We start from the raw sequence: 14,835 nt of genomic DNA, 5'->3' as shown, positions 1-14,835 counted from the left end.
TAGATCTAGAAATTGTTTAAAACAAACCGTATAAATAAACCGCTTGCTGTAATAAAAAGTTAAAAAAAACATCAAAGTTCACCGAATTTTAGAATTCTTCTAAATTCAGACAGGGCCGGCTGCAGGGCGGAATCACATCATTCTAGTTTTCAGATGTACTGAATTTTTGAATGATTTATCGTATATTTTACAAAAAATTCAATAATTTATGCGTATTTATTGATATAGAAATAATACTAAGAAAGATCACGACTCTAATATAAATTATGGAACCAAGGAAGTCGAGTCATTGTGAATAAAGCGGAAATCCAACTGATATTCATTAAGCTTTGAGCACACAAAATTAAATACGTTGTTACATTGAGTAAATAAAGTTGAGATTAGTCACTTAAATGAGATGTTGAAAGCAAATTTAGCTTCGAAAATTTGAATAGACGAATCCAATCGCGATATTTTAGATATTAATGCATCTAAATGTCCTTGATTTTGAGTGTCTTCTGTTTTAAATTTAGTTTTTTTAATAATTTTTTGAAGAAAGATAGTTTGCGTATCTATATTAATCAATAGAATTAAAGAAATTTATCAGAACATAATTTTAACCTAAGAAAAAACAATTTTTTCCACCAACAAATATTCCAAATCGAATCTATCCGTGTTTGGACTATTAATTTGGTATCAAGTTATTATTTGTTGGAAGAATTTCTTTTTTTTTTTCGAAATTATTGTCGCTCCGATACTACGTTTCGTAATTTCCCCTATCCCCTATATTTGTTTTCTTTGCGCAAAGTTTCCCAATGCGAAATTTCTAATGCATATTTAATAAGAATGTAAATTTATTTATGTATTAAACATAATCGCTTCTAGTCTCCTATCAATGTGTCACTAACTCGTACATTTCACGTCGAGTATCATGTCGAAAAGACGAGACTCTCGAATCAGAGGTGTCGCTAAAATATTGAATCGGGGTATAATTTTCGAACCCTACAGCATTCTGTCAACGTATTAAATACCGATATTGAATATTCGATTCATATTATTCGATTCCTCTAGTAAATACGAATGAAAAATTACGTTAGAAAATAATCTTGTCTTCGGGTTAATCTAGATTCACTTTTAATCGAAGGGAATGTCGTTCAAGGACTACGAAAAGGGCGTCGAGTGCTTTTATCGTATCATTATTCGAGAAATTCGAAGGATGTTTCTCAGATAATTGAATATTCGAGTCAGAATAAATATAACTGACATACAATAATATTGAATGATGATATAGAAAACCAAAAATTGTCTTCGAGCTCTAACAATATTCACACATGGAATCCAATAGTCATCTATCATTTTATATTCTATAAGTTTATCTGAAGTGAATTTTGGTGTTTTAAGAAGCGAAATGTTTTATTTAGAATTACCGTAAACTGAATGAATCAACGTGAACTCAACGTAGATAAAATATAGGAAAGTGCACGTCGACCGAATATCCTGTATCTAATCTATTTTAATTAAAATTTTGAAATAAAGCTCGAAAACTCCATAGATCTCATATTTACTAAAATCCCATCGTGAATCGTGTTGTTTTTTTTTTCGGGGCAACTATTGAATTATTTTTTTACAAATACATTTCAAAAATGATTTGATTAAAGAACGTTTTCAAGTGATACACAAAATTTGGATAATAATTTGACACATTCCTGATATTTTTTGCATCATGGGGTACATCAAGTTTGATGTACGAGGTCTGGCTATTAGAGAGGGCGCCCTAGACGTTGCGTAACTCGATATGTTGTCTATGCACGTTCAAAAACACGTTTCCGTCACTATTATAGTATTTGTGCAGTACCGAAAAACTTGACCAACGTATCAATCTCGAAATTCTCGTTAGATTGAAAAAAACTCCGACTGAGTGTTATAAATTGTTACAAGAGGTCTACGGGGACAATTCTCTATCTAGTGCGCGTATTTTTGAGTGATGTAAGCGCTTTCGTGATGTGCGAGAGAACACTGAGGATGATCAGCGTCCAGGTAGCCCTGTAACTGTTTCAACTCCGGAAATAGTGACCAAAATCAACAAAATTGTACGTAAGTACAGATCGTCGAATGCCGAGGCTTTAAAGAAACGGTTAAAAATTTTGACACTATGAATTACACACGACAAAAGTCGAAACTGGTGCCTAGAAATCTGACTCATGGCCAAAAGCTCTCGCGACAACGGATCTGCTCAGATTTCCTTGAAAGGTTATAAAGGGACCCGATTTGAGTCTATGGAAGCGGTAAAGCAAAAAAGGCAGAGCTCCTGAAGTGGTATGTGGCGAGCGGAGGGGAATATATTTTTAAATTGAAAACCTTTTACGTAATCAGTCTCGTTATTTTATAGCCAGACCTCGTATGTGACATTCACTCGTCTTATTCCTATTCCGATATCTCCTGTGATTTTAGTGTAAATATGAATTTTAGTCTCGTTTTTAAAAATCTTTTCCTTCAAATCTTCGGAAATCCTTTTTAAAGTGAAAGTTGTGTTGAAAGTAGCTCATACTTTTCGAGAGTATACTTATCTGTATCTTCTTAGGGAAGATACCATAAAATCTACTTAAAGCGGGATTAGATTAAGTCTTAAGAGTAAAAATGTAGGACTAGGATGTATATGCAGTGGAGGTGGATATTTTTTGAATGTATTAATCAATATATAGGGCAAGTCATACGAGGATAGTCCCAGAAGTACCTAGTCCAACAAAAAATTTATAAATTTATCAATATAATTTACTTTTAGCTAGCGTTGTTGGATAAGTTTTGTGGTATGAGCTGGTACATTGTCTTAACACGTTCTTTTTAACGAAAAGCGGTCGTTTTTGCTCGATTTCTTTGCCCAAACCTAGCAATAATACTCTTCGTTAATATTTTTTCCTTTTTCAAAATAATTTATGAAAATTATTCCAGAAGAATAACAAAAACCGACGCCATGACCTTGCCTGCAGATGGAGCAGTCTTAGTCTTCTTTGAAGCTGGTTCTCCCTTTCTAGTCCATTGTTTTAATTGTTATATTCGTTTCTATAGCCACGTTTTATCCATGGTTATCAAACGGCGCAAAAATTTCTATAAAACATCTTCCACACAGCTTTCTCAAGTACAAATTTTCAGTTAATATGGGATGTACCGCACTTTTTGACATGCCTAATATGTCTGCTGGTTCGCGCACTTTCAGTCGACGATCATCCAGTACCATTTCGTGGATTTTCTTCTTCAACATTTCTGGTAGTCGTCACCCCATTTGGTCGACCACTACGATGCAGGTTTTCGCATGTCGTACGGCCTCTGCTACCAAATATTTTACTATTGATAATGAAGAAACAGCTTCACCCAGAATAGAATCCAGCTCATCTTTTATATTGGTTGGGCTAATGCCTTTCAAATGAAAATATTGTATCACATAAGGATGATCAATTTTTGCCATGTTTACAAATTCACTGAAAACATTCACTATTGATGGCTGCCAAACCGAAACCAAACAACTTGGCGTCTTCAAACTTGATATAGGTTATGTACTTTCTAATACAGTGGTATTTTACAAGCAACTAACGCCATCTTTAGGTCAAGTCAGGTATTATTGGAGCATTCTCGTGTGTGTGTGTGTGTGTGTGTGTGTGTGTGTGAATCTGCCACTCATGAAAGTGACTGTTTATCTCAATTTTTTTCGGAAGTCGCAGACTTTTAATATTAAACAGTTATCCTTCAATATCTCAGAAAGATTTTCTATTGAATAATCATCTTTTATATTAGTAGAAATAATATTTATTTTGTATATTCTTGCTGAAATTAGAGTACTGGTATGTAGAATCAATTTTAAGATTATTTTTTCTGTTTTACGCGAAATGTAGTACTTATTGATAAGATAGTTAATTTAAATGATTATTGGAATACAGTAATTTCGAATTAATACAAAAAAAAATAGTTTCGACTCACTTTTTTGTTATCTCTGAATTTCAACCAGCCTGATATGATGGTTTGATCTGGAGTTCCTGGAATTTCCGTTACCAATACTTCATTTTCTCCTTCGGAGTCCGACATGTCTTCCGCATTGTGGCTCCTTATACTCCTAGCTGGAGAGCTACAACACGATTCTGTTAGTCTCCTGGTGAGCAAAGGGGAGTTGTACGCGCTTTCTGACATGTTTCGTATTATTTGGCACTTGATAGGTTGTGTGTAAATATTTATCAAATAGTAATAATGTGGAAGTTACTTCGTATTGTATTCATTCGTTGATCAGAAATCGATACATCACATGTCTGAAACGAAAAAATTAAATTAAAATCCCAATAAATGAAATTCACTTCGCTTTTACTAATCATATATTCATATTTAACTATTTTCTAATAAACGCAAGAACGAATAAAAGAATTGTCAATAAATTTCATACTCTATCACAACTGGGTTTTTGTTTTTGTGGCTTGGAAAATGTGGAACAAATTTTTCTATTAATCTAAAGTATAAAAGAAAATTTACAAAAAAACCTTGCTTCATGAAAAATGAATATTTTAACGCCAAGTTCACTTTGCAGTTTTAATATTTTTGAGACAGCAGGATTATGGAAAAACAACAAAACGTTTGATGAAAATATCGGGCGTCTGGAATTAATTCAGGTACATCGCAGAATATCTAAAAATTACAGTGTTTTGGTTTGAAAAAATCGATAAATCGGGTCAACACTTTATAAATTTGATACCGACAGAAAGAAAATTCGATACTGACGAAATTTTTTTTCAATTACCGCAAATTCTACGGTTATTAAATAACTTGGTCTTATCAAATCCACCCTCGAGTTTTTTTGATCCTATACATTAATCGTATAATACTGTGATGAAATTAAATCCAAAATTTTTTGACGTGGTTCAAACTGTCCAAATTATTTTTGTTATATATGCAGAGAATGTGGGTTTTCAGTGAAGTTTTTCTTAGTAAACACATTTGTTTCTGTTTCGCGCCTATAAGGCTGAAGCCCAGAAACCAGAGCTAATAAAAGTCTTCTGGTCATATTTTTGAAAATATCATGTCACATGTAGTCAGCAACAGCTAAAATTTTTTAATATAATGAAGATTATGTTATTAACGAAACTCTAAGCTTTATTATTCAAATTTATCCAATATAAATAAATATTTGCGAATATGGATGATACCATTAAACTAGAACTGGACTAAATTATACGTAAATATGAAACCTTTTCGAATAGATCACTCAACTTACTAAAAAGCTAATGCATTTTTTTATCAAAGATTAAATAGCTTTCTCTCTAACGATAAAACTTCATTAAGACCTAGTCCTTCTCATCCAGTGATACATTCATTCTCTGCAAATTCAAAGATCTTAATTACTCCTTTCATAGTTGTTTACGTCCGGAGTTTAGAACTAAAAAAACCTGCATCGGCTCCGTATTACAACGACCGAGCAACGATCCGCGATCCACTCGTTTCGCTGGTGTATGAGTCTCATACAAAAGATGGTTTTAGTAAAAAAGAGTAATTAATTATTGGTAGAACGATAGGGGAGTGAAATTAAACAAAATCTTGTAGCGAATGTAGTGATTAGTTACATAGTTTTGGCGGGAGAAAGTTGTAAATTGTCGTTAATAACCGCTTTACAAAAATATGTTAGATTATAGTCTATCTCGCGGATTATGAACATATCGCTTACTATTCAATCATTTTTCGGTAGTAATCTATCGAAATGCAACTTTTAAATCACAATCTTACTATTTTCAAATTGTCAACTGTCCCTGATTGATCGGTATTACTTTATCCTAGAGCTATGAGTTATTATCAACACGAAATCAATTTACATTTACCAAATCACTGTTTGTTTACAATATGGCGGCGCGGGGCACATGCCTTTTACCTGCTAGGTGCGATCCGCTTCACAATTTAACAGTTACGCTTCGATAAATTACATTCTACCCAAAAATAATTGAATAGTAACCAATATGTTGCAGTGTACGAAACTAGTTTATTTAAAATTTTACGATGACATAAAAGTTATTGGGACAACATTGGAAGCTAAAGTTTAAAGCAGCTGTGACAGAAAGTGTAATTGAAGGTGAAGATACAATTGATGAATAAACGCCGCAGCGTTGATTTAACTATTTTATTGTGATTCATCTCTTGAAGATCTTCCACCTGTATGGTATATTGAGGTTATACAGAAATCATTAGAAAATCAAACTTGCACCAAAACTCGCCAATTATCGGATTCTAAAGATACTATATGAATTATCCGAGATTCAAGCAAATAGGTTGACAGTCAACAGCCAAAAAATGTATTCAAACAACCCAACAAAATGGAAATGAGAAGTTAAGTGAAGGTAATTTTATCGGAATCCATCGCGGATAGACCAGAAGGTCTTGTTGTGCACATGATGGGACTATGAAAGTTTAGTGTACTTAAAAATCAGTCCAGATGATCGAGCTATCAACGCTGAGGTATATACTTACCACTTGATGCGAATGTATGAAGTATTATCTCTAACAACAAACCATACCATGCGCTATACTTCGATTAATGAGGTTTTCTTATTGAATTATTATTTAGAAAATGACATTAATGATGACCACATTCTTCATATTCTACTTTTTTACTTAAAAACTTAAAACTTAAAAAAACTTAAACCTAACCTAACCTAACCTAACCTAACCTAACCTAACCTAACCTAACGTAACCTAACCTAACCAATTCATTACTTTGGAAGAAACTATTAATTGAATTTGGTTTAAATAATCCGACTACCGTACTCGACGAATATCGAACTATTAAGAACCCACTGTGTATATGCTGTCTTAAATATCAATCCTATTGTATACGAAAGCTAAAATTGATTATAGAAATGTGTAGAGACACTTGGAATCACTCAATTATGACGTTGGTTCTCATCAGGTCAGTGTACAACTTGGCTTAAGTTATAAATATTAAAGAATAGAATAATAACTGGAAATTAGGTATGTAAATCTAAGGTACCTCACAGTCACATTAATTTGAGACAAAAAATAGGTAATCCGAGACGATATGTTAATAGGGGACACTTTGTATCACTATTTCTTTCGATATCTTTACCTCCATTTTTTTTCTTTTTTTACTTCTTTAGCCAAGAACGTGCTCGTAGCTGTTTATAAGATATTTTCTGAGGTATTTTTGTTTATATAACATCTTGGTAGTAATTAACCTCTCTTGGTGAACTTTCTTTTGCTAGCACTTCATTGTGTAGCATTTCTGTCTCTGCAATACGTCTGCCCAAATGGCAGATTACGAATGTAAAATTCAAGATTTAGAAAAATACGTACCTGGTAAAAAACTGTCCGACTCGACGACTCATTAATAATTTACTCACTTTCCGGAAAACACAACTTTATAAACGATGTTTCTAGAAGCTGATGAATATTTGATAGTTTTTTTTTCTGTCCAAGCACCGGAAAAGCGAGTTATTAATACTTCAGGCTATGTCTTTGTTATAACGCCAAGAACTATTTAAAATATTTGTCGTACGCTACAGGCAAAGAGTGTTCAAATAACTCAAACAGCCTTAAATCCATATTTCAAAACATCGGAGCTATTTTTTTTTTTCAATTAAATGGAATAATTAAATAAAAGCAAATTAAATAAGTGATACCCCTTTTTTAGAAAATATTCCGCTCCTATATTTTCCAAGTACAAAGTGATCATTACGTAGAACGACATCTATAATTGTTGCAAACCAAATATGTACCAAGAGACATCAAATACAGAGCCCCCGGAGTATTACACGTTTAAATACGAGGTGTATTCTCAATATAAGTGATGGAATCGCATTTACGAGCAAGCGCTGACTTCATTAGAAGAAATGTACATCTAGCCTTAAATCGGACTGTTCAATGGAAAGAGCAAAAATCGTAAATTAACAATTGATGCTCTTGCTCTGAAGTTTTCGCAAATGGAAATGGAATTGTTATTGAAAAAGCGAAATTTCGAAAACTTTGCTCACTCCTACAGGGATTTGGTGGACGCTTGGTTGATCGTCCTCCTTAAATCTTTCAATCATCGATGATCTTATAATTTCAGAAGCTATTTATTAGTAAAACAGTTGTAGATATTTCCAAATCCGAAATATTTATCTGTTTTTTCATATAACCAAACTTACTTTCTGAATATACCTCGTAGAACTTGTATATAGTTGGAATATTTTGATATTTATAGTTTAATTCTCAATTTTAGACGTTGAATATAGTTTGAAATGATCATTTGGCCTAATATTTTACCAACATAACTATGTAATACCAAAACCGAGCCAAATGGGAAGCCCTATTTGAAGTTCGGTGGCGGCGTTGGTCAAATTATTGGCAGTGTTTTCAAACTATTATATAGTACGGATATACATGAAATGGGAGAATTTTCTGTAATATGGCGTAAACCACTTCAAAGCAGTTAAGCCACTTAAGATTAGTTTGCATGCTTATGAAATTTACTCGAACAGCGTTCATAATTATATCGAAGCTTTTATTACCTTCCATTCACGGAGGAACCTTAGAACTCATGGAAGTGACTACGAAGACGACTTAAGGATCGAACGTATTAAGTTTTAGATCAAGTTTTCGGAATTTTCAGTTTCTAATAGAACGAATGTTGAATGAGAAAGAAAATGTCGGCTAAAGATCCATAAAAAATATGGTTTCCAATTATTTTTATGTCAATATCATCGAAAACAAATAATCACATGTTATCTCAGTTATAGATCTAGTACATACTGCTAGTTATCAACTGAAAATATGCTCGGAATCTCTTGGAGATGATACTAAGTAACGCTTGAAATTTAGTAAAATCTTCAGATCAAAATATTCTGGAGTCGACGTTTTATTTAAGTGGTACTGTGAATTAACACAATTCTCGGTACTGGACTCGGGTAAATAATCATCCAAATAATAATGAATACTTGGATACAAGTATTTGGTTCCGACAAGATAGAAGATGAATTGTAAGACGCGGATCAATTGAGTTTCCATTTAGGTCACTACAGAAGTCTTCGTTAATCCTATATATTATTCAGGAATCTTGAAAATTATTTGAAAAATCGCTTTTAATAGGTTGTATATTAATTTAGAAAGTTGTTTAAACCCAAAAACGTATTGTTTGGTTCTGTATTAATATCATTTAATTTGATATAACCTCGTTTGATAATATGGAATGTCAAGTGATTCGAATTCCGTTAGAATTATTTCAATGTTCCAAGGTGCAACTCTATTCATCTTCATCCAATTTCCATCCACTTTCTTTTTCATCCTACGAAAGCACTCAGCTGCATACAAAAAAAAACTTTTCTTTTTAATAAATTTGAGGTTTGGAATTTTGAGACAACTTCTGGCAAGCGCAGGAAGTTTTCAACGAAGTTTTTAATAATAACTTTTTTCCAGTTTTTGTTGTCACAGTTCTGCTGAATGACCGCGTCGAATACCAGAAGGCTGTGCATTGAAAAGTTGCAAAGGAGACTAAGGCTTTTAGTTTTTTCTTTTTTGCTTTCTGTTTTAATTCCAAAGATTTCGCGAGTTTTTCATTAACGTTCGTGAGAAATCCTTTAAGAACGCGGTAATCTGGGAATTTTTTGCTTGGCTCGATTCAAGAATCATCAAGAGAAATTCAGCCTCGTATACATTCCAAAATAATCATATTTATGATGTACATAGTTAGGGTATTGGAAATATAAAATAAGCTGAGAATTCTAAGAGAAAACTTGTCTTTTTGGCTTTAAATATACACTAGCAAGCTGGAAGAAAAATACAAAGAGCAGCTGTCAAACATTCTGCATAATCTGTTGGGTTCTTAGTAGCTCCATCACAACTGGGAAAGAAAAAGGTTCTTTTTGGTAACTGGAAATGGAAATCGCAGTAGTTTTGTCGGCAATCAAGTCCGCTTTAATGTTAATACCATGTTTTACTCTCAAATCTGCTCATTTGAAATGAAAACAAGAAACTTATGATGAAAATAATACACAGAAAATGATATATTATATGAGAAGGTGGAGTGTTAGATAATTCGATAGAAAACTATGAAAATTTAATAATCAATTAAGAATAAAATTTTATTTGTTGAATAATATTTAAAACTATGTAGATACATATGTCAACATTTCTTTCCATTATTGTCATTACATTATTAGTTTCAAATCACTTGTTAATTTTGTCAGTTGGAATTGGAATGAAAAAAAAACGCTTTGTACACATATTTGTACGTTTAAATAAATGAAAACGTGAAAAGAGTTGTTTTGTAATGATCGTTCAAATAATCGTTTGAAATATAATTATTTTTCAAAAATTTCAGGACTATATGAAGGGTACTAGAAATTTAAATTAAAAACTCTCTGCTTAACCAAACTGGTTGAATATTTTCCTATATATGGCGTTAATCGAACGAAGTTTCGCGGACACACGTTTTGTTTTATCGAAAAATAGAAAAAAAAAAATAATATTCCGATGTGATAAGTTTAAAAAATTGAAAATATTTAAATAATATCCACAATATTTGTTTTATTTATTAATGTCATTACTTTTTGATATATTATTACTGCTTTAACCTCTAATTTTTTGATAATTCGGAAACATTCCTCCTCCCATTCCATTGAATTACATCCCCATTTCTACCTTTCAGAAATTCTAATCCTAACTGAAAAAAACACTGCGTGCAATGCTACTTGGTTCATATGAAAGACCTTCTTTTATAGAAAATCCCTCCAACAATCATTCCAATGCATGGAATTTGTTGCCTGAATGGACACAAGCCATAACGAATTCTTTTTTTCGACATTTCCGTCATTTAATCTGGAAATTGAGTTACTTGTTCTCAGTAATTTGTAATCAAACTTTTATATCGAAAATTATGAAGAACGTCAAATCACAATTTGTTTCAAGGTGACAATTTGCGTGTACTCTAATTTAAAAAAGGGTTTTAATAGTTATTAAATGAATATTTTCGAACATTCTGTACATGTAACCGTTTAATTTTTAAAAACTCACCTCCAACCATTCCGAAATGAAAATTTAATAAGAGCAGTATCTTCCAGCAAAGGCGGTTAACCAATAAAACACCCCTGAGCACTTTTATTATTCAAAAACTTCCAACAGTATGTACACAACACACAAAACTCACATATACATCGTTGCACGATTTTTCGGTTTTATCAGTATCCCCTTTGAAAGATTTTCCTTCAGTTGAGAAATGAAAGCTTGGAAGCACGAATTTCGCTTGTTTTACTCGAACAGCGTTTTCGATAAAGATAGTGGACAGAAAAAGATATGGAGACTGAAGGATATGTTTCAGTGGCTCGTAGATATGGAAAAAGGACGTGGAAATGTCTGTTAAAGCCACCGCAGGAAATTCAGTCGACCTAAAACAAGAAGTCGAGATGTTAAATCCTATTTTATTAATATTTATAAATAATACAAGTTTTAAAAGGAATTTGTAATAAACAGAGAACTTTGACGTGAAAAAATCAAATTTGAAATTATGTATAATTAGCAAATAGGAAAGTCTACCAAAGTCACGAGTTTTTTATGCATACAAATAACCTCCATAAACCTAAAATTTCTGCAAAGCTTGAATAGGTTTCTCATAGAAATTTGAGCAAGTTTGAAGTTTCTTGTTTTTAGTACCAGCAAACCCTATCAATTTTCTGATTCTTTTCTACGCCGAACTTATTTTCATAAAGACTTTCCCGGAATTCCAGCACGAATAAATTATTTTTAAAAGATGCTTTTGGAAATTTCATCAAGTTTGTCCTGATTTTTTTCTATATACCACGGAAAAGAATCTGACGAGTATACGAAGCAAGCATACAAAACATATTTAACTTAACCATACTTAAACTTAAACGAACTTAAATGCGTTTTTTTTTTCCAAAACTGTGTATTTCAAACTTCATCCTTCATCGTATCTCAAAAATGGTTCGATCGAATGAGTTCAAATTCAAATTCAACACATAAATTGAACTGTTATTAATAGAAAATTCCTGAAATTTTGATTTCTCAGTGCAAAAAATAAAAATAAAACGCAAAATTCGCAACTTCAAATGTCTACCGAAAGTCCAATTTCCAAACGGCGCTAATTTTTTTTTTGTTTTCAGAAAAGCCAATCAGTCGGAATCGTGGAAGAAATGCGTGGGTGTTCAGAATACTTAAATTTTTAGCTTAAAATTTATATTTATACTGTCGATATATATGTTAATAAATAATAATAAAAATAAAAGTTCTATCTATTTACAGATAGTAGAAAAATCTCTAAAAAACAGGAAGTCGCACGGGATTCTGTTAAGATTTATTCTCACGTATACAATAAAAACAAAAGTAGAAACATCAAATACAAAATAAAGAATGATAACAACAACACGAAAAGACCAGAAGCTAAACCACAAAAAATATGATAATGACTTTTATTATATATTTTCTTGGGAATTATATTGAATACCAAAACATCGTAATTGGTATAATTTGATATACAAAATTTACTGATTGATTACGGATTCTTCTACATCCGTTTTATTCACAATATTCGTCCAGTCAGTCTAATGAATTAATAATTTGTTGAGGAAGAATAATTTCAGAAAAACAACAAGAATCAAATTCAAAACTCGGTATAAATTAGTTTTGGATCGTATTATCGGCGAATCTACATTAAAAATAATTTTCAGTGAAAATATCATTCGGTAAAAAGTTTACAGATCTGAAAGAACATTATTTCGTGATGCAAATTTGAAACAATTTCGAATCGTGTAAACGCCGATTCGAATGTGGTTATTCTCTCTATATAAACTATTATTGCCCCGGGACTATTACTATATCTATAGGAACATTAAATCCACCCAAATCTCTATTAGATCGACGACAAAATGATGAGAATATATCCATATGGAAAACACCAATGGAAATTCAGCCAATGTGTTGAATTTAAATATTATCGATGTTAAAGTACAGTATGAACTGAATAAAAAAAACTTTATACTCGATTTTGAGATCGATTATAGAAAATAGAATATATTTTGCAAGGAATATACCCCGAACCATATTTTACTTAGACAAAATCTGTAAATACTACATTACTCAAATCTTGAACATTCCACTTCGCAAATTCTCGAGCGAATTTAAACTTGGTTGTACGGTGTTTCCTGGTCAGTTGTGCTGCAGCGTCAGGGATTCCAAAACTTCTTAAAACTTTCTTCACGGTTTGTGAAGGTACTCTTACATTTAGAGATTCAGCTTCTTGTTAAAGCTTTTTGTTACAAGTCTTCTCCATTAAATCTTTCGATATCTCGCAACTATTCGATTCACAGACTGATACGAATATAGAAAATATTCAAAAATAGATTATGACTGGAAGGTTTCAGTTGATGCTCTTTCAATGCAAAGCAAACACCTCATATTGGTGGAGTTTGAATAAATACTTGGAATTTAGAAGGATTTTTGATGAAGATATCCAAAATTTGTCGAAAACTACAACTACTCCAGTTATTTATCAAACAAATACACAGTTACCTTTAGTGAAACTACTATTGTATTGTTAATAAAGTTAATAGATAAATATGAACGAGAAATATCTTTTAGTAAATAAATCAGATGTTTATTATAGCCCCCCAACTGAATAGATAAAATATTGATTAATTTATTTACTTCGAAGCTATTAAAAAATCTATGATATTACAGCAGTTAATTAAATCGAATAAAAAAATTTATTTTCTTAATATTATCTAAATTTAAATATATTTTTGTAATTTATCACGACTCACTTTATTCAGCAATATATAGTTGATATTCCACATGTATAAAAATTACAAAAAAGCAGCCTCACTATAAACCACAAATTCAACACTCAAAAAAGTATTTTTTTCTTCTAAAAAAAATACTCATGTCAAAAATTACACTATAACATATGTTCGTTTCTCGTAAACATAAAAAAAAACGTGATACTCCAGAATAAAAAAGGGGGCAACAGTGGGGATGATCACGCGATCGCGTCGCAACCCGGAATGAGCGTCTGCCGGCATCGTTTCTCCAGAGACGTCGTCGTGCGCACAGCGTGTTACTATATCACCCACAATTGACGTCGTCTGTTATTAACATTTATAATAGAAAATTTTTCCAAATATTAGAGTTGTGAAATTATAGATAATACTTAAAATCAAGTGAAAACTATTTTTTATAATATAATGTAATGAAAAGTTGTTTTTTAAAAAATACAGGACAGTACATAACCTGAAAACATTTCGAAATAGTAAGGATTAGTTCAGGATCAGCTACTAATTACATGAAGACGTGTTTTATCATACATTAACACTAATCCGTTAATAAGACGTAGCTCTAAAATCTCTTTAATTTATTATACGTAATCCCATATCTAATAGTACCAATTCCATGTGATCTCTTAAAGATATTCCCCTCACAACATGATAAATCCTTCTTACCATATGTAGTACTTACATCTGGACTCCTCGTCCACATTACACTAATCTTAACCTAGCAGGAAACACCGTGTAATTCCCTGGTCAGTTGAGCTGCAGCTTCAGGTACTTCAGTTCTAATTCCAGAATTTCTCGAAACTTTCTTCACGGTTTGTACTTTTACATTTCGCGCTTAAGCTAACTCTTGTTCAAGCTTTCTGTTACAAGTCTATTGTCTGCAGGTGTAGTTGTTTAGATTGTCTTATTAAATCTTTCAGTCTCTCGATGTTTCGGAACTATCCGAGTCACATTTGACTGATACATAAAAACTTGTAGTTTTATTTTCACTAGACAATATTAATTAATTTCATGTTAAAAGTAATGGCGTGCAATGTCGGTTTAGAGTAAAACA

The 14,835-nt window shown here is 32.0% G+C and overlaps 1 protein-coding gene across 2 annotated transcripts in view; it reads right to left on the bottom strand.

The window, feature by feature from the left end:
* Positions 1–14,014, bottom strand: part of LOC130442549 (uncharacterized) — a 375,907-nt gene extending 361,893 nt beyond the window's left edge. Inside the window, exons 1-3 of one of the 2 annotated variants that reach the window (XM_056776740.1) lie at positions 13,773–14,014; positions 11,011–11,381; positions 3,952–4,274 (exon numbers count right to left, since the gene is read on the bottom strand). In XM_056776740.1, the coding sequence (XP_056632718.1) occupies positions 3,952–4,158 (207 nt within the window). In that variant the 5' untranslated portion in view covers positions 4,159–4,274; positions 11,011–11,381; positions 13,773–14,014. The remainder of the gene's footprint in view (positions 1–3,951; positions 4,275–11,010; positions 11,382–13,772) is intronic. The other variant, XM_056776739.1, reaches the window with a different exon arrangement.
* Positions 14,015–14,835: the final 821 nt, after the last annotated feature.

This window comes from Diorhabda sublineata, chromosome 4, assembly GCF_026230105.1.
Source record: "Diorhabda sublineata isolate icDioSubl1.1 chromosome 4, icDioSubl1.1, whole genome shotgun sequence".
NCBI classification, from domain to species: Eukaryota; Metazoa; Arthropoda; class Insecta; order Coleoptera; family Chrysomelidae; genus Diorhabda; species Diorhabda sublineata.
Note: the sequence above shows the minus strand (reverse complement) of the source record. Positions and strands in the feature narration are given on the sequence as shown.